Source organism: Pholis gunnellus, assembly GCF_910591455.1.
Source record: "Pholis gunnellus genome assembly, chromosome: 9".
Classification (NCBI taxonomy): domain Eukaryota; kingdom Metazoa; phylum Chordata; class Actinopteri; order Perciformes; family Pholidae; genus Pholis; species Pholis gunnellus.
The window spans coordinates 13,208,548-13,230,460 of record NC_136535.1 but is presented as its reverse complement, the minus strand read 5'-3'; the positions used below and the strand labels follow the sequence as shown (position 1 = coordinate 13,230,460).

Below are 21,913 nucleotides of genomic sequence, written 5' to 3'. Positions count from 1 at the left end.
AAGCCCCAATCTATAGATTCCAGAGCTAAGATGATTCATAATTGTGTCAATCTAATGCTCTTCATATCACCACCATCCGCAATCAAACATTAATGATCAATTATGGCCGTGTTGCTGGGCAAGTACGGATCAATGAGATAATGTGGTGCTGGTGGTGGTTGTGGGATCAGAAAGACAGAAAGGCACTCTTGGTATTAGAAAAAGGGAGAGAGAGAGAGAATTAGAATTAAAGACAAAAAAAAGATAGAATGAAGCATAGAAACAACCTGCATTGCTTTAATGCTACATACAGCCCTGTCCAACATAGGGCACTTTGTTTTTTTATAAATGTAATATATTAAAACATGTGTTTAGGATTTACAGTGTAATTTCATTATGAATTAAAATGAACTGCTCAAAGTACAAGCTAACCGAGCGCCTCTTCAGGGCCTGGCAAATGAGTCAAATAAAGATGTGAAGTCTTGTTTTTATATTTACATCTTCCATGAGAAAGACAATGTACTGAACGGATTGTATATGTTTGACTTTTCCCAGGTAAATTTGCACTCATTATTTCAGTGATTTTCATTATTGTATATTGTTGGTGTGGATGTAGTGGATGACACACTTTGCAAAACAAACTTAAAGCTGTTAAAATAAAAAATATATTTACATATTATCATATTTACAATTAACAAGTCACAGAAAAACGTTTCTGTTCTCCCTGAAATTTTAACACGGGTGACTTGCTGTACGTCGACCATACAATGCAGTCATTGGAGTGCAATGCTGGGAGTCCTACTCATGGCCCCAAAAGGGTTTGATCCAGCATTGTTTACAATTATAATTATCATTGCCTGTGTACGGTCTTCATTCATGCATGTTTTGGCGATACAAATGTACTTACATCTGATTCTAGTGAAGAAATTTACAACTGAAATGGAAAAAAAAGAAAAAAGGGAAGGAGGAAATGTATATATAGAAGACTGGAAAAACCCAGCAGCTTGTTCACAAGTCTGACGTAATCCTGAAACACTTTAATATTTAATTGAGGTGTCGCGAAATTAAAAGGCTCAAAGAGACAAGGCAGAGGAAGAAAAATAGGAGAGAGGGAAAGAGAGAGAGAGAGAGAGAGAGAGAGAGAGAGAGGGAGAAAGGGAGAGAGAGTGAGAAGCCAGCAAAATACAAAACAGCAGCTCACCTCTCTTTTTAATGGAAAATATGTTGATAATGGGTTATTATCTTTGAAAGGAGAGGCCCTCATGAGGTGGAAAAAGAAGAGTGTTTGCTGACTGAGAGTGTCCTCAACAAGGGTCCCTGCGGTTCCAACAATTTGGACCAGATTTTCGGAATCTGCATCCTATTAAACAAGATTGATACTTATTGCCGTCCAATAATGAAGGAGAGGAATCCCCTTATGAGCAGAGCTGGGATGCATTTAAACCCGGGGTTTTACTACACCTGGACTACTCCCCGCTATTTTGCTGGTCAATCCAAACCACGCAGAACAGTGACCCCCTGTGGATTCTACTTGAAGATGCAAATACAACAGCAAGGACTGCAATCATTTGTTAAAAAGCTGCAGATTCCAAAGCAAAATAAAACAGCTTTTAGTGACGCAGCATTCGTTTCGAATGGCTTTTCTTCATATATGAAAGACAAGCTCCAGGGTTAATTAAGACTCAGTGCATTTAGTTCCATCTCCATCTTCTCACACACACACACGCATACACATACACGTCCAGCATGTCACATGTAATGTGTATTATACACCTCAGAGTATGACATGACATGTCCCAGGTGTGAAAGGGCCCATGTTTGACTTGACATGCCGCTGGCAGGTGATTAGCAGAGAGTCAGACCTCGCTGCCTCCCCCCCATCAGACATCATTGCACTGAAGGCTCCATCTCCATAATACATAATTATAAGAGTCATACAAATGTCCTTCACATGTCTGCAGGCATTTACAGAGAAACCAAGAGCTGGAGTGCATACAAAAAGAAAAAGGCTAATATTGTTTTTAGTTTGTTTTTAGCTTAGTTGGTTGCGGTCACAAGAGAATGTAAATTCTGTAGCTTCTGAATCTAGACTCTCTCCACACAAGGTGGTGATGGAGTGGTGAGAGATCACTAATGATACTGTCAATCAATACCGTGGCTGGTTTGTCACAGCGAGTCCTCTTACATCCTGCCAGGGCTGTCACTCCACCTCAGACACAGTGGAGACCCAGCACACCCACACCTGCGCCGCTACCTTACTGTGCATCCCTTCTAGGTGAGAGATTATGACAAGAGGGATTATGTCAATTAAATCTCAGCATCACTCCCGAGGAATTGAGAAAGGGGGTCTAAACTCATGTGTAGGCTTCCTCTTCAATCAATTTGCACCTAATGAATGAAGACAAATGATTAAACATGTGAATAGCCTCCACGAGGCTTCAATAAACCTAAAGTAATTCAAGGGAATCCTTAATCGCCTGACCTAGGCTTTTTTGCATTGTCCCCGGTATTACAGTAACAGGATTGTAAAAGCATTGGATGCAGTTACACCCACCCTCCAGTGACGAAGTGGAGGGGGTTAGCATTAATTTCCAAAGCCTTATGTTGCATTTGCATAATTACCATAAATCATCACAGGGATGTTCTGGTCCGTGGTGGAAGAGAAGTGGGGAAAGGCTTTTGGGAAATAGCCTTTCTTGGAAGGTTGTCAGTGTGCAGTAGACCACTGGCTTGATAGCTGGCAATCATGTAATAATTAAGAATAATTGTGTGGTTCTTGACACAATGTCAAGTACACGGCAAGGCATGTCCTTGTGTTCAGCAAGCTGAAGGTTTATACAGAATGCTCTCCATTATCTGCAGCATCAAAGGACCGTTTAATGTTCGCTGACCAAGTGACACATTTATTTCGATACAATATGTCATTAAAGTGGTGCTTATGACCAAAGTATTGTTTTTAAAAAGATTTTAAAAGCAAATAAACTAAAACTGAATTAGAAGTTATTTATAATTTATATACGTTTACAGCAAAGTCACCATATAAAGTCGTTAATGGCTCATTGGAAACAAATGTAACGTGTCACTTTCGTTTTACATGTTCACAGATGCGTTGATAAAGTATTGGCTTTTTACTCTCAAATATTATATTGCATGTACAGTAATAAGCGTAGTTACCGTCAACACGAGCGTCCTGGTTCACTCCACCACGGCGGCCTATCTGCTCGCGTTGTGTGCGTGTCTGTGTTTGTGTCTATGTGTGTGTGTAGTTGCAGCAGCTCAGCCCGACAGAGAGAGCGTGATAATGAACGGCACCGAAACATTAAAAAGCACTAATAAAAACACCAGGGGCTTAGCAATAGTACGATCTTTAATTATTTATACACTGATTAAAATAGTTACGAATATTATATTTACTATTTGCCAATAACCCCCCCCCCAAATGTTACATACTGTCCTATTTAATATACATTTACCTTAAAATAAGCTCAACATTATTTAAAAAAGACTATAAACAAACAAAAAGTGCCATTAAAGTGGTTGAGTAATTCGACCCTGGTGAGCTGTCTTTGTCCACCTATGAGTGAATGGTGAACCACGAGGTTAATGTACAGTAAAGACAACATAATGGGGACACGATGAGCCTGAGGGGGAGTCATTCATACAATAACAATGCTGCGGCCTTAATGCAATAACCATTCAACTGGGCTGATACTATATGTGACCTTTCCTGCCTTCTTCTATCTATAGTAATGAAAGGTTGGCTTGTACAGTGAATAGAAAAAAAAAAACCCTATGATGAATAAAATAATGGGAGCTCAGTGACAGGGCAGCGACTTGGACCGTGCATTGGATTAGATGGGTAAAAATGAACGAGAGAGGTTAAATGCTTTGACACAGGGTATAGTCGGTGCAGGCTGCTGGTTCAGTAATCTGCCGAATGCTTTGTGTAATGACGAATTTGAGTCAGTGGTGTATTTCAGGACAGCTCCAATAAGACCGAGAAGTTAACCCGGAGACCTGAATAGATATGAAACATTGCTGAACGTCCCTAATCTCTGTGGAATCAACTCCTGCTCTATCTACCTGCAATGTACACAACGAGCAGAGATACAGTCCCTGCACGGACATCCCCCAGACTTTGCCGAACCTCTTTTATCGCCCCTGCTCGGCTTCCATAGCTGGTACTGCAGCTGCATGACCTGATAAAGCCAAGAGAACAGTAGGGGGGGGGGTTCGCAAGTGATAAAGGGACCGAGACTGAAACAGGGAGTGAGCGCCACAACGAGAAAAAAAATGCAGGGAGGTTCTGAGCCAAGCATAGAGAAAGAGAAAGACATTAAATATGAAAGGCGGAGGCAAAAATAAACTATAACATGTCAAAAAAAAAAGAGAGGGAGGAGGGGAACATTAAGAGAGCATTGATGGAGAGGGCAGAGAAGGAGAAACATGACAGCTGGCAGATGGGGAAGGCAGTGCTGCTCTGCTCGGCCCCGACTCACTGCACCTTAGCAGGCCAGATGGACTAAGCTGCCCCTGTGTGCCCTTCAGCAGCCAACACACATACATCTGTGTATATACAGTATATATACATACATATATATATATATATATATATATATATATATATACAGTATATATATATATATATATATATATATATATATATATGTATGCAGGAAGACACAGTCAACAAAGTAAATACATATTTTGTACCTTCATCATGCCCTTGTTAACCTGACATAGCTCTCTGTTATTTTAACCCACTCTTATGCATCACGATTGGGTATTTGTGGGATTGTGAAACCCATATATACTTAAATGCCCGAAGAACTCAGAAACAAGTAGACATTTTAAATCAAAGAATCCTGTACCCTGTGTAACATATTCAAATGCACACAGCAGGCATCACGTGACTGTAGTTAGTTATGATACTTTGGCTCTCTTGAGGTTGTTGCTTTCCCAAAAAAATATTAAAATGTTTGTCTGCCGCAATTGGTCCAGTCACTCCCGAGAAAGAACAGAAGAAAAAGTGATGCAGGAACTCCCTCTAGTGGCAACACTGGGCTACTACATGATGGCTACTAGTTCAGCACTAAGGCAATGGACAGCTCTCATACCCAAAATGCAGGCATGAAGCGAGGCAGAAAACCAGACTTTATTCTGAAACTCGGGATTAAAACACCTCAAAGTTTTAACAAATAATAAAACAAACATCTTGTATGGGATTAGGTCTTTGCTGGATGTTTGTTTTCATCTTCATTTCTCAAATAATTTAGTGGCAATCCTGCTAGAAAAACATTCAGCCAGTCCCCAAACACTATTGATTGATGTCTGGTTATAAAAATACATCTATCATCTCGACAGTCTGAAATTAAAGCTGTAGTGGCCTGTGTGTCCATGCGCCTGTGTGTCTGCGTGTGTGTGTGTTCACTCTTCCTTGTGCGTGTGCATGTGTGTGTACTTGTAGGTGGTCGGCGGGCTGTGTGTTGATGCGGTGCAGTATTATGAAACAATAAAATGTAGACAGCTGATTCATATCTGGGCATAAAAGCCAGAGTTTTGTTAGGTTCCTCTTTAATGAAACCTATAATTTCTGCCTCCCTCTGTGGTGTTGCTATGGAGCAGAGGGATCGATCACGAAGAGAGATATCCAGCGCTGCTCTATTTTGCAGGATTGCCATGGCAATGAGTGAGCTGAGATGCAACGTGAAAGATAATTCACACAGTAACGAGTCACATGTCAACTATATTTCAGTCATACACTGCTGAGAGCATAACAGCCCTGAAAACACACAAGGATGAAAAAATAGCTTGCTTATAGAAACACACAAAGACTTGGTTACGTACACTGATGCACACTACACACACGCAAGCGGGGTCAAGCACACACACACACACACACACACACACACACACACACACACACACAAATGTATTCACACACATGCTGCAGTGTCATGCAGCATGGTTTTGTCAAAGACGGATGTTAAAGGCACAAAGGTTACAAATTCAATCACTTTAGAGATGGCTGGCACATCACCCTGTCTCCTTTCTTGCGTGTGTGTGTGTGTGTGTATGTGCATCTATGTATGTATGGACCCTGCCTGCTGTGGATCGAGAACGTATCGCTGGGTCGACAGAAACAAAATTCAAACAGGGTGGAGCTGTCACATCCACCAAATGCATTGCTCTACGGAAAAGACAATCAAATAAAGAGAGAAAAAAAGGATAGAGAGACAGCGTATGAAGCGAGACACAGTGAAGGTAATAGAGCAGATATCGTGTAGACTGTTGCAATCAATCCGGCAAAAAGTGAAATAAAATCATGAACTTGTATGAGAGGAGATGCTGAGCCTCCTGCGCCCACAGAGAGCGGATCTACAGCGTCAGCACATTCAACCAGTGAGCCAACGTCTGTTTTTCATCTTCCTTTCCTCTCTACCGCTCTCCGCTATCTCCCTTGACCTTAGGCACACACGCACACTCTCTCTCTCTCTCTCAGTGAAGATCATCTGCCTTTTTAGAAGATCTAAGCATTTCCTGGACATCCCAAAGGATCTCAAACACAAGCTGTGTTTACTATGTGTGTGTGTGTGTGTGCTGTAAGTGTGTGTGTGTGTATAGAATAAAGAATAGGCTGCCTTCTGACTTTATTCACAACCTTCTTGACCTGAATACTGACCAGTCAGCTGCTCACATCACGCGTTACTGTGAAGCCACAAGCCATGAAGGGTGCGCACATTCATTGCAGTCGCACACCACTCCGAACGCTCTTCACTCATAACCCACCTGACCTCCTTTTATCCACAAGAATCCAAATCAAACTGTCTGTGTGAAAAGCTTTTCTGTGATTGTGCGGACAAGTACCACCTAAGTGTGCCCATACACAGAACCTCTCCCAGCTGTCTCTGAGATTTAACCTGCCTGTTGACTTCAGGCCCGGAGATTAGTTGAGAAGTGTACACACGCACTTGCTATTCAGCTCGAAGGCGGCAGACGACGTCAGTGTAGAATTATAATGACTGGAACAGACGCTGTGGAGAAAATCCCGGGGATTTATTGTGGGCTGGTTAAATGAGGGGAATATGCGCTGAATGAGAATAGCTGTTCCACGGATTTCAATTCTCAGCGTGTTGCTGCTGTGAGAGAAAGTGTGTGAATGTCGGACCAAATCCCTGTATATTTACTCTCTGCTCCCAGAGAAGAGGATGGATGTGAGTCTGCACGCTGAGAGATATTGCCCCCTTCTGGACAGCAACGGGACTGTGCGCACTGTCCCATATTCTCCACAGGCAGCACAATACTCTTAACACCTCAGCAACATCTGATATGTGACACATATGGTGCGTACAAAGCCTGACTGAGACAGTTCAAAAGCACTGAAACAGCAACATTAGCAAACCTTTTTGTTCAACTGTTCAAAGACACGTAGCCTCTCACACACACACACACACACACACTGCCTCCGGACACACCGCCAGTCACCGTATGAATGCCTTGAATTTGTAATGGAGAGTATTTCTGGCAAAAGCAGTACTTACAGGGGTGCTCCCATCGGACAGGGTCGTCATGCTGATGGACATGCTCATCTTGTCAGAGGAGGAGAGGGAGGGAGGGGAGGGGCTCCTCTTTTCCGCTTCCTGTCTCTGGAGGAAGTCACGCCAGGCCCGCTGGATACTACATGTAGCGATTGAAGAGATGGAGAAGGCACGGCTGATCACTCAAGCTTTACGATGTGACGCAGTTCTGAATTGTTAAAATGTTTAACATTGAATGAGGTCAGTTCTCTTGAGAATCAGTCAATTCACGAGGTGGGTTTTCTTTCAAATTCAGAGCATTTTCAGAATCAGTCTTAAAGTGAATGCATTATGCTTCCTAACTTATCTCAATCCCAACCGATTCCTATAATACCCTATGAACCTGCAGTTTGCAACCTTTTTGGCTTGTGACCCCTGAGAAAGGTTACATAACTCTGTAATGTTTCAATCGAATCACTTTTATACATTATTTCACAGAGAAATGTGAAGATTGGAAAAAAAGTCACCAAGAAATAGCAGGCATGCTTTTTTCTTTTTTCCCCGTCCTGTTAATCATCAACCAGTCAGATTCGTGCCATCACAGGTTGGGAGGATTTTTATTTAATTATTAGACATACTTTATGGAACAAAAATAAACATCCACATTTGCTCCTTTTCAGCTAGAAAGGAAATACTCACATCAACACCTTGGTCTCAATGGGCGGCATGTTGTCTAGGTCCATGGTCAGATGATCACTGAGAAGGGGAAGGGGTGTAGGGGGCAATCAGAGGACAGACACAAGTCCAATCTCAGTCTGGGTTATCAGTAATTAAACAACGATGGCTTGGTCCCATCTGCAGGGAGATGGGCATTCACAGCAGCACTAAGGCCAGGCTGCTCATTCTATCTCTGGGTTGTGTTTATTCTCTGTGTGTGTGTGTGTGTGTGTGTTTGTGTGTGTTAACCCACCTCTGCAGCTGGAAACCTCCATCATCAACATGCTTGAAGCCACTCTGGAGGCTCTTCAGCTGCTCCTGTTTGAGATAGAGACAGGAGGAGGGACACAAAGAGGGACAAAGAGACAGAAATAAGAAAGCAGTTGAAATCTCAGATATGTGGCTTCAGCGCAGACACAGGGAGATTAATAAGACAATAGCCCTACTGAGTGTGTGTGTGTGAGTGTGTGTGTGTGTGCGTGTGTGTGTGCAAATATGATTAGATGTTTGCCAGATGTGTGATCATTGTGCTGAGCTCAGGGACCCCTGCAGCAAGTGGTTTGGCAGAAAACGGCTCAGTTCGACGTTTTCCTGTGAAGTTAGTGCAGCAATTTGCTGGTTCAGCATTTTTCAAGGCATTTGGCCCACAAGCGCCAAGAGGAAAGTCAAACATAGACAGACAAGCAAGGCAGATACCATAGAGCAGGACATAATTCACACACTATGGCACAGTTGTTGCACAGATGTGACATACACGTTGGAGATTAGAGCGATCAAACTTGACACTTTCACTTTAACTATAACTTTGAGCTTCATGCTACTCTCCTCGTCTGCTGCTCTCCTCCCCTCGGCTCCATCCTCAAGCTTTAATAGTGCCGTGTAATGAGGACAGGCCTGCCTCTACATAATTGAGCAGACTAATTCAATTACAAGGGAGCAACAAAGTTTAAGTGGAGCAGTTCTTCCTGATGAGCCAAGAGGGTCACATCAGGGCACTGAGCAGCTCACAGCTACATCACCGTGTATTTGTGTGTGTGTGTGTGTGTGTGTGTGTGTGTGTGTTTACAGTGAAACCTGCAGAATGTCCCACTTTTATTAGATTTTTTTTTTTGTTTGATTGCGCCATTACTGCATTATGAAGCATGCATAAAAATAATATATTGCATCTATTAGGCGATTGGCCTTTAAAGAGACTCACACTGAGAAATATATTACATCTAGTAGAAGCACCACCACTACCACTGAAGTGGTGCTTTGGCGTGTCGATCTTGGGTGTTTAGTATTCATGATATAGCGATGTCTATTCTTCCCCCTTGGGTCACAGAAAAAGTACCCGTTTGAAGTGTAAATGAGCACATATACATGTGTCTAATTGAATCACTGTTTTAGTGGATTGTCAGCTAAACATAAAGTTACTATCGAAACATACAAACATCTTTTTTCCTTTTTTTTTTTTTATAAATAAAAGGTCTATCTTGTTGGGCTGTTTTCCCAATTTCACTGTGGCAGGCAGTGTTGTTTTTCTCATTACGCTCCCTCCCAGAAGGAACAAGCAGCTCATTAGACAGAATCAAGGACTTTGACTAGTGATCAATGATTGCATCAAGAAGCTGTTTTTCATCTCTTTCTGTGTGTCTTTCCCACTCGATTTCCCTCTGATGAAAAGAGGATCTGTGAAAGCGTAACTGTGGCTTGGATGTGGATTCTGTCCCCCCCCGAACTTTCTTCTGCTTTGAGAGTCAATGTCACCTCAGCCTTTCCAAATCCGCCTTAACGCTATCCAGGACTCTCTCTCTCTTATACAGTCCATCAATCTTGCAAATACACATCCAGTCAGAACAGTTTAAACAGACATTTTGGAATTCTGAGAGAGGCAGAGAGGGTGAAAAGTAAGAGCAAAAGTAAGAGAAATAAAGACAGAAGAATGAATTTAAAAGACACTACAATAGCTTTGTATTGAGTGAATAAAGACTTGGGTAGTGAATGGTGATGGAGAGATGAGCCAAGTATAAATGAGGAGGGATGATTGTGTGTGTGGGATTGTTAGGTTCTGGGTAATGGAGTTAATGGAAGAATGAATGAGCCGATCCTTTCAATTTCCACTTAGAGTTACTGATGGCGCTGCCACGGACTGGCCAGGCAAACTATTAGTCCATCTCAGAAGACATCTCAAGCGCACACAAATTGGCACAAACACATTCACGCACACATGAGCACCACCTCCACACATAGCTCATTGTATTGTGTTCCCTTAAAACAAGAAAGCAAAAAGTTGTCAGTGAAGCTAGAGATTACATCAAATCTCATTATAATTACTTTGTTGCTTAATACAAAACACACGGCAAATAGCCAGATTTCAAATACAGTAAATTTGCGCAAAAACATGTTGAAAATAACATTACTGTTGCAGATAATATTACATTATTATGACATTATAGCTTGCCATATTATTACAAGACTTAATAATGATCTGTTGGCATTTTGTGTTGATGTATGTATCTTTTCAGGTAAAAAACTAGGATTTAATTGATGAGAATGTTTGTAAAGTTTTGATAATAAAAAGGGGAAAATGTCAAATAATTTGGATTTGGGTATTTGGTTTGTCAAACCTCAGTAAAAGTGGCTTTCTCATCTTCGTCTCATGTGTTTTACAATATTTCACACTAAACACTATTGTGGATCCCGACTTTAACTTCGTTTTATTATCTGCATTCAAGACTTTACCCGGCCCTGAACTTCATGAATCGGCACTTTGAGGATGGAATCTTTACTGGATCAATGTTTCCTTTACCTTTGTATCACTCTGTCTATCATAGATTATGTGTGTGTGTGTATGATATGTGTGATACGTGCATGTGTGTGCTTGCTAAACAGAAATTCTAACACTGATATCCCGAGCGCATTATTCACCACTTAAATAAAACCCCGACTTCAGCAGGATATTTACAACGATCTTAATACGCGGTATTGATTTCACAATCTATAGCAATACATTTTGAAATTATTGTGTACCAAACTGAAGACTGTATGTCGGGCTTTTTTTTCTTTTCGCTATCCACACCGGTATCATTACATCCCTGCCTCAGTGGAAAACCCCATCCCTAGCTCGTGTAGGAATGCCAAAAAAAAGTACCGGAACATAAACCAAAGGTTTGCATAATTTAGTGGCAGAGTTGTCAGAAAATCTATAGTCATTTTGGGCTTTGGCAGTGCCAAGGAGGCTTGTATTGATTGGTGTGTGTATATATATGTGTGTGTGTGTGTGTGTCTGTGTGTATGTGCAAATATGTGTGTTGGTGGATTTATGGTAGAGTCAGGCAGAGCAGAGAGAGAAGGAGGCAGGGAGCAAGAGAGAGAGAGAGATGCTGATGCTGAGACCTTGAACCCTCAGTACAACAGGAAATAGAGCTACTGACTTCCAAATACAAATCACAAACCCTTGCGTGTGATCCGTCCCTCCTTCACCCCCTCTATGCCTCCACCTTTTTCCTCTTTTCATCAGTCTATTCTCCTTCACTCCATTTTCCAAAAACTAATATGAAAGTAAAAAAGACAGGCGCGAGGATGTGATGAGAACACACAGAATTAAGAGAGATGGAAAAGGAAAAACTATGATGATTCAATTACACTGTGACAAATGTACTGGCCTCCTTCATGGAGAGGAGGGCAGGGATAGGGAGAGACATAATGGAGCACCGTGGACCGATAGTGGTTTGGGAGGTCTTAGAGGTTAGAGAGCATGCAGGGTTTGGATGAGATACCAGCAGGGCCCTGGCTGCTGCCTTCGCCCTGTCACAGCTCCAAACAGCAGGAGTGCACGACCCGACAAGAGGTCCAGGCTAAGCCCTGAATATCCTCAAATCCTAGAAATGATTCATTTGCCAGACATATTTTTTTTTTATACATCCAATAGAAATTGTTTTATTCTTTTGCACTGATGGCCGTACACACGGCCATTAATAAAAGGCTTGACAGGCTTGTTGATGTGTCAAGCAGGACAGATGGGTTGAGTCGAGCTCAGCGGGATATTTACAACAGGCAGGTCTTTAGGAAGGACAAAACCATTTCAGACTGTCCCGACCACTCTCTGTGCAAAGAATCTGAGCTCTTGTCTTCAGTCCACACACAAAGATCCCTGCTATGAGGACAAAATCACTGATGGGTTGCCTTTTTATTTGTACAGCTGTTGATATGCCGAACATGGACTCGCTCACGCACATTCACAGCTGCCCTCTCTGCCTTTTACGCCGCATCACATCTGATATGATCTAAGGGTTTTTATACTGCTTATTGTTTTTATATTGTTTTTACAGTGTTTTTGTTTTTACTGCCTCATAGCTGTTCTTTTTATCATTTTTATTGTCTTACGATTGGTGTCACTGCTGTCTTATTGTATTGTTATTATAATGCTTTAAAACCAGGGTGCACATCACATTTTTTATAGTAACTATGACTATAAGGACTATAAGGACTATAAAGAATGCCTTCTTTTTAAAACAGAGAACAGTTTTTTGGAGTGTTTCCTGCTGAGGTTAGCAGTTTGATTCATGAAAGGCTCTATTGTTGTTAAAGAGACACAGGATAAATGTTTCTTTTTCTTTTTTAATCTGTGCAGATTAATAAATATGGCCACCTTCTTTACACTGTATAATGGAAAAATAAATTTGGATTCAGGATCCCTGTATATGATGTTCAGGTCAGATACTGTGCAGATGGTTAGCACTGATCTCATCTCCGTTGATGTCATGAAACACATTTTGAGCATTTCAGTCACGCAAAGTGGCCTCGTTTCCCACCGGATGATCAACTTGTGAGACTCATATAGCTTGTGAAGGAAGATTAAATGCTCATACAACAAGATTCCAAATTGAGTGTTATTGTATGTGGGAGTGACAACACAGGAGGGAGGGGAGGGAGGGGCTCTGAGAGGTTAGATACCTCAGGTGTCGGGGACAAAGGGCAGGGGAAAGATAAAGACACAGCACTTTGCAGAGAGACAGAAAGTGATTCGATTCAGAGTCGGCAAGGGAGCAAAGGAGAAAGAGAATACGAAAGCAAGTTCGTCGTTGGCGGCGAGAAGAAAGGATATGGGGGTAAAAGAACAAGGCTGTGGGCTCTGAAGAAATTAAACTGGACCAACGCCAGCCAGCCAGCCACAGAAACAGAAGAGAGAGAGAAACGGCCTGCCTCGGAAATGACCTTCATCTCTCCTGTACATGGGGCGTAAATCTGTCCCTTGCACCTCCAACTGATCTAGACACACATTCTAAAACTCACACACATGATTTAAATAGCTCTCCTGCTCCTCTAAATGCCCCCTTAACTCATCTCCGGGGACAGAGTGACAGACAAAGAGAGCAGACAAATCCGCACATCTAAAGAGCCTATAAAACACAAAGTCATAATCTTTTTCCCTCATCGCTGCACTATATTTTCTACTCAGTTGCTCTGTAAGGTCACTATCTTCTCCTTCTCTCCCAAACGACAAACATGACGTATTCTCCTGTTTGTTTTCTCATCTCTTCTTGTTTGTCTTGTGCTCCTTCAACAGTCTCTCGTTCTCAGTTGGTTTTCCTCTTCAACGCTTGATGAGTTTCCCGATGTGAAGTGCTGGCAACGGATTCTGGGTCGTCACTCTATCGTCTTCCAGAACTGCAGAACATTGGCCAGCTGTGTTTGTTTTCCAGCTGAACTCAATTAACTCTGGCACACAGTCTCCAGAAGGCATAGCCATTCATACGGAACACAAAGGAACACGTACAGTATGCATTTTCTAACCTATAACCAACCACATAATTCCACTCATTGCACAGATGGCATGATGGTCTGCGGACAAACAACATGCGGCCGTGCACAAAGTCACACATGAAAGTTAAACAAGGAAAAAAGAAGATAAAACACTATCAAAGTCAATACAGTTGGAATAAAATTACATACTGTTTTAGTTGCATGTGGAGCAAATTCTACCTATTTTACTGTAGGTTAGGTTAAAGGTCTTTGCACATTGTTACTGTAAGTACTGTGGCAGCTGCAGGAGTCAGATAATTGTAATGTAAAAAGTACAATATGTCTCTGTAAATTACCTTACCAACCATCCCTCAGCGTCAGTTCCACCTGGTTACAATACTAAAGTAGAAGATTAATGAATGGAATAAAAACGAATGAAAAAAATGGCTCACATTTGTACTGAAGTACAGTGCTTGAGTAAATGTACTTAATTATCCTCACCACTACCTTTTTGTTCAGTGCCTGGAACTAACAACAACATGTCAGCCAACATCGAGCAAACAAAGTCAATCAGCAAAACGAAGATCATTTTTCCTTACAGGCATGGATTATTTCTGCGTAGCGCTGTTTAGACAACAAGCAGGAACTCCTAACCCAATAGTAGCGTAACCTTCAGGCTACGAGTTATTCAAGTCACCTTTCGGCCAGAAAACTGTCATGACCTGGCTGATGGTAACCTAACTGGTTTAAACACCATCACACCATCTGCCATACTACATAGACCCACTCTCTCTCGCGCACACACACGCACGGACACACACACACACACACACACACACACACCTACACACACACAGAAGCTATCCAGAGGGCTTGGAGGCAGCCTCTATCAGTCAAGCCTCCCTGGGGTCCTTTGGCCCAGCCAGCCAGCCGGCGCCATCTCTGCCATCACCCTCACATCCTCATCGCTCTCTTCTGCCACGGGGACACAGAACCTGACAATACACCGTGTGCTGTGTGTGCTGTGTGTGTGTGTGTGTGGGGGGGGGTGATAGCAAAAACTGAGGACAGGTGCTGTTATCCGTAGCCATTCCTGACCAGATACTGTGTCTTCTGGCACCTACATGTGTGTGTTTAGATTTGCCCGTGTCCCTTGGGATTCTGTGGCCAGACACTGGCAATGTCGTCCCTCGGTGACCCTGCGATCGTAGCTGACTGGCACTCTCTCTTTCTATTGCACTGCCCCATACGCACACACAGAAACACACACAGAGTCCTTCTTTCTGCTCTGAGGGTTAGGCTAATGACTGAGAGACAGAGAAGAGGGGAGCTGCGTACTGAGATAGAGGAAATGGAGCAGGGAGAAAACCTAAAGATAGTCCCATAAGCCAATACTAGAGCCATGGAGAAAAGGCACCATTACGCTGTGCAATAGAGAAATGAATAATTGACAAGCTAATGTGCATTTCTGTGAGTTTCCTGTGCTTAACATAAACATAATAGCTGGATGTATTCAGAGGAGTAAGCTTAATGGAGACATGGCAGTCTGTGGGCAATGCCTGCTGCAGGAGAGCAGAGGAGGTGCCAGGGGTTAACTCTTATGCACACGTACATGTTTCAGAGGTCCCTGGTTGTCCAGGAAACAGAGTGAGCATCCGTAAGGTGTCGACCAGGGAGAAATATAATTGTGTGCACAACGTGTGTGAGTGTGTGTATGTGTGTATGTGTGCTGGCAACCAAGCACAGCAAGACTTTAACTGCAAGACGGGCAGCAAACAGAACAAATAATAGTAATACAAATACTGAATAACTATGTGTATTAATGCAACACATACTGCAGCTGATTCATATTTAAAAGTTATGTCTTTTCACATATTGACATTATGGTATAACTGAGAATTTCAAACCCAAACTTTTCCTTAGCGAGAGAACAATGTCGCCCATAAGACGATCTTTTTGATCGTCACTGTGAAGGCATGCACACCCTGAGGTAATGCACATACATCCTTTTTGCCCGCAGCATTTTCACTGTGTAGCATATCCAGCTTCCCTGGTGGGCCATAATCAGAGCTGTAAAGCCAGCCGTTAACATGCCAGAACAAACACACAGTAAAGCAGCTCCTTTTACAACGCCACTCAATACTACCTGTCCTCCACAGGCAGCCGAGCAGAACATCCCCGTACAAACGACTGCACAGCTTGGTAGGGGGCAATATATGCAAAGAGCTGAGGGTAAATGTATGCAACTATAAAGTCTCTTTTATTAGGCATTCTGCTCAAATGGAGGGATCGCCATTGTTGCTTAATAAGATTGTAAAGGCAGCTGTGGAAAAAGTGAAAAAGCGCAGTAAAATAAATGCAGACTACGGAAGACGCGTCCCCAGGGGGGCTTTTTAGTGGAAGTGATATAATCTTACGTGGAACTTTTAAAGTGTAAAATAAACAGGACATTTAAGCTGGAGACCACAGAACGTGTCCCGTGCAAAACTAAAAGTGAAGTTGACATTTTGTGAAGTCAGTCATTAGCCACACGACTCGTTTGTTGCTCGCTAATCACGTGAGTCGTTAGTCCTTCGTCAATTAATGTCAACCACACTCTTTTCCTTAACCGAAGTGGTTTTGTTGCCTATACCGGACTTCCTGTTACGACACTATGCATGTAACGAGCATATTGACTAAACATCCTAAACTGATGCTAGAGGGGTACGTACGTCATAGTTTGAGGCTTAGGAGCATTGATCTAACTGTAATATTTGACGCATTGGTGTGAAAATGTGTTGCCCTGATAGATAACAGCCCAGGTATTTTAAAATCAGGTTAATAATGCTAATAATTAATAAGGCTTTTTGATTAAAGTTTGTAAAATCTCCAAGCCCAGGCCAAGACACCTGAGTAATGAGTAATTTTTTTACATTTCTTTACACTGGCTGTGTTGTCCCCTTTGCGACGACTGAAATTGTTGGCGTGAGCCTATAAACGTGTGAAAGGTCATCATGACTCGATGGCTGCCTAGTTTTCTACCAACTCTAAAAACCAGACACAGATGACCGATCAAACAGACACATAAAACCTTTATATCTTTTCTTTAAACTGTGATGAAACTAGATGTGCACAGGTTCACACACTACTCACAAGAACTCCCTGTCTTACACACACACACACACACACACACACACACACACACACACACACACACACACACACACACACACACACACACACACACACACACACACACACACACACACACACACACACACACACACGCACACACACACACACGCACACACACACAGAATTATAGCCTGGCTTGAGTTGTGAGTTGGAACTGAGATTGTCCATTAGCGGTTGTCCAACTCTGTTTCAGGCTTAATGAAGTAGAAAGCAAGAAGAAAGAGAAAGCCTGCAGACCTGATTAATGAGTGAGGAAGAGGAAGAATGAGAGAGGAAGAGAGAAACAGGGATGACTAAAGGAGAGAAAAGGGGTTGAAAATATAGAGAGAGAGACAAGTAATGCATAATTAGAGGTGATGAAATAGGAAGGGAAGGGCAGAGAACAACGAGGGGGGAGCTTGTGCTTGATTTTTGATTGATCCATGTAAAGCTACAATGTGAAAAGCGCTTACCTAGTCTTAATTCCTTCAAACTCTTTACTAAATGGTCCCTCATACCTCTTCTCAAAGCTAGCACTATCTCCTTCCCTGAAAGTCTTTTGAAGAATCTTTGTGTCTATGACTGTAGCTTAACACTCTGCAAGCCTGGCTTACCTCTCCTCAGCTCAGCGGGAAATGATTAAAGTCACGGTCCGGTTAACTGCTGGTCGCCCTCGGCCCTGTGGGCCTCGAGTGGAACCATCCACCTGTGCTGGGCCTCTTAGGAGGGCTAAGTGCACAGCCACACACACACACACACATATATAGACGCACTCCAAATGAAATCAACCTGTGCAGGGCCATGCAGTGATGTTAGGCTCTAGCTAAAGCTCGGCTATGCTCTAAAAAGCAGCAGCAGGAGTGGCATGGCAGTTTGGCGAGGCAGGCAGGCAGGCAGTCAGCGTGGGTGTATATTAAAACACCCAGCACCATTCACAGGGAGAAACAAGGCCATAAAAGCAATTAATCTGCCCATAAACAAGCCATTCCGCCTGTCCAACATACCCACAACACACACAGGCATGACAGTGGGAGCAGGGAGGAGGGGAGGAGGGAAGGGAGGAGGGGAGCTGGGCCTCTCGGTCCTCCCGGCTCTCTTTCTCATTATCTCTGTCTGGATTTATCTGAGTAGTTCAGAGAAACAGAATCAACGACTTTTTTTTTTATCTAAAAAAAGTGTTGCTATCTAAATCCTGCAGTGCTAAAATGCAGAGAGCGATAGCTCTACACAGAAAGTGGGTATAAAGTCTCAGATCCCAATCTCTACAGATCAGCACACCGAGCTCAGATGCAGCAGCCGGAACCGTCAGTGATGTCATCGGACAGGGTTCAACTCTTTGCTTCCATTCTTGTTCTTATAGACACATGTGCACCAATTCCATAATGCAATATTAATAAGAGCATTTTTCTGAGAAAGGAATAAAGGATTGAGATTCATCATATCGTATTCAAGACATGTCCTTCAGTCTTTACACTTGACCAAGTACTGGGTGGGAAAAAACTAAACAAAAAGACAACTTGTAAAATATGACTAAGAGTAAACAATACCAAACTAAAAACATTCAGTGCAATTATGTTTTTATTACACTGTTTTTTTATGACTTGCTTGGAATCATAAATTTCAGCGATTGAATTTCGTAAAACAAATACATTTGAGTTTAGTACCACGACACAATTCCATCAAAAAGCAATATATGGCAACATTAAACTCTAAGTGCCAAATATTTCACTAACTCGGGTCTACCTGGGGACCAGTTTTATGTTTTTGTGCAAATGTAAAAACTTCACCAAAACTAGGATGACAAAAAAGAACTTTGATTTTGTTACTTTTGCTTGGCAACCCCTGGCCAAAGGGCCCTTTCTTTTATAACACATTATTATTATAATTATTTTCGAATAATCCTAAATAATCCCAAGACATTTACCCTCACAGCAGATGATTATTACCCTAGAGGACAATAAAAGTATCCGTCAGAGTATTTGAAACACATAAACACATTTTCCGCTGCACAGTATGAGAACTAAGGAGCTTTATCAGCATTGATACTGGTGGTATATTTAGTATCTCCCCTTCCCCCTCACCATTTATTTCAGCAGTGCAAGAACACTAAACACATCAGATACAATATGTGGAAAGCAACTGGGCCATTGTGTGTGTACGTGCAAAATCTCGCGTGCATTTATTGCCCGAGGCTGTACAGATGATGAGAGATGATGAGTTGCATGCCTCCACCCCACCGAGTAATAATGAGAGTGCTGTGATTGCCTGAGCTAAGAATAGTAGGCTGCTAGTCGCTTTGACGGTGGGATTGTCTCTCTGCTATCCGACCCTACGGCTACACTGTAACTAGATTCATCACTACAGGAAAGGCCGGAAAACAATCCTGGAGAAGGCGTACACAAACTGAAGAGAATGCACTAGCCTGTACATACACAAACATTAAAAACATGCTTCAGCTGTTAGGCGTACAGGGAAGGGAGAAAGTGATATAGAGGACATATGGAAAACAGAGAGGGAGACACACAAAGACATTCAAGCATAGGGGGACTCAAAACTGTAGGAAATATCTTTCCTCTAGCAAAGGTCAACTTTAGAGTTTAGAGAGGAAGCCAAAGCTCCTATACCCCTACTTCCCAAACATCCAATTATCTAGTCTTCATGTACCCTCTCCTCGGCGTTCCCTCGGAAATTCACTCACTTTCTTTGTGACACTCTGTCCCCTCGCCCCATTATTTTAGAAAACTGTGAAATCCTTGTCTGTTTTTTAACCCTGACTTTCTGCAATTCTTTCCAGCGTGTGTCATACGGTGTTATTCTGCCCTTCAGGGTATATGAATACAAGATCCCCCCATGTAAGATGGCAGCGGAAAAAAATATTGTCTATTCTCTTGTAAACCATCTGCTTACTCTCCGCCTCAATGAGGGACTGAGGAATGCTAATGTTCAACACAAACACATATTCCCTCCCCGGCACGGGTCCCCCTAATTTAGTATTTTCCTGTCGCCCTGTCTGTTCTTCTAGCGAGTGGCCATCACCCGGAGCTAATCTAGTGGAAAATGAAAACTATCTTTGAATATTCTTGAGGCGCTCGGGGGAGAGCTGTGTGCTCTCAGAGCCCCATTTCACCTGCCGTGTTTACGACTCCACGCTGAGCTATTGCATGACTTGTCTTTGCTCTCCGGATCGCAGAGGGAGAGTAAAGTTGAAATTAGTTCCGGGGATATATGTGCTTGTGTGTGTGAAAGTGCACAGACACACTCACACAGGAGTCCACACACATTTGCACACAGGTTCAATTAGTGTATTCGTAGAGGACTTGAGGAATAAGTCATGTTTAGCGCACCTGTCTCTCCTGCAGGTCGAGAATTAAAGCAGAGAGTTTGGGAGTACTGCCACGAAAGCTTCAACTTCAGGTCATAAACACACATCGGAGACAAGCTGGAGTCTATCCTGCTTACATGATGACTCTTAGGGACAGACGCAATAAATAAATCAGTCCTTCCACCACCCCAAGCAAACACGCCGCATTAATATAAAACAAGCTAGCGTAAACATGAAGGCATAGTGTGAAAAAATATAGATATGTACGATTATCCCAATATAGAGGCATCATACAATAAAAAGCATATTTTTAAGAATGTGTGTGTGTGTGTATGTGTAGTATTCAAACTCCCAACCGAGACTCTGAGTGACAGGTACATGGGTAACTGTCACTGGTACACAGCTAATGAATATTCACACCGTTATTCTCATTGCATTATTCACACCGGCATGAACTCACACACAAACACACACACACACATCCGCAAGCTTGCATTTCAACTCGCTTGAACCGACACATTTGGATACACAAGCAAATACAAATAAAAAGACAGACAGGCACAAAGACAGTCCGACTGAGAGAAGAATTTCCATTTCTGCTGCTCTCAACTGTGTGCGTTACGTGCGTAGCTGTCAGCAGGTGAGCCGACAACAGGGAGAGAAATGCAGCCCACTGGGGTGACCTTGACTTTGAACACACACTCACACACAACTCCAGCTACTACAGAAGTTGCCATTATTCTTCCTTCTGTGTTTGGTTCTTTGTCAGTTGCATACGTGCCAGTCATTCTATCCATCTCCGTCAGTCTGTCTGTCTGTCCTTGTCTCATTTTTTTTCTGAATGTAAGAGGGTAAATCATCCTTTTAGGTTGCGCGTGCGTGTGTGTGTGCACTGCGCATACATGTATGTGTGCTTGTGTTGTGTGTTTTAATGCAAGGTTGTGGAGAGTAGTATAAGGCAGTGACTTCCTCCCACCACTGAATAAAACATCCCATTTAGAGCCAACAGCCATACACTATAAATCACCTTTCCACTATGACTGGGCGCCTACCCAGAGAGAGAGAGAGAGAGAGAGTGAGGAGCCGGATAAGTAGATGTGTGTTAAAAAGAAGGAGAAAGAGACATAGGGGACAATAAAGAGGAGCAGCGACGCTAAGTTTTGAAAGATAGAGATGTGTGAACAGTGTGAAACAAGATCTGATAGCAGTCAAATCTGGTGAGGTACGATTGTTGTCTGACAAAACACACACACACACACACACACACACACAATAACATGGGAGAGCCAAGTGCTGTCACATCAAACCCTGCAGATTGGTTTACTCTGCATGCTTAGAAAATGATGAAATTGACTTTGTAAGTGCATTCAAGTAAGAGCTGTAAAACTAGAAGTATACATGTATTATAGAGACACCAAAAGGAATAGTTCAATTTTCGGGAACAGTTAGATGAGAATGATGATACCACTCTCATGTCTGTACACAAAGTATGAAGCTG

General features: G+C 42.5%; 1 protein-coding gene across 1 annotated transcript in view; it reads right to left on the bottom strand.

Moving 5' to 3' along the window:
- The window catches only part of schip1 (schwannomin interacting protein 1), a gene marked incomplete at its 5' end in the record, with an annotated part of 188,696 nt that overhangs the window by 122,128 nt on the left and 44,655 nt on the right, over nucleotides 1-21,913 (bottom strand). Inside the window, 3 exons of the mRNA XM_079165860.1 lie at nucleotides 7,521-7,656; nucleotides 8,196-8,252; nucleotides 8,467-8,531. Coding sequence (XP_079021986.1) covers nucleotides 7,521-7,656; nucleotides 8,196-8,252; nucleotides 8,467-8,531 — 258 coding nt within the window. The remainder of the gene's footprint in view (nucleotides 1-7,520; nucleotides 7,657-8,195; nucleotides 8,253-8,466; nucleotides 8,532-21,913) is intronic.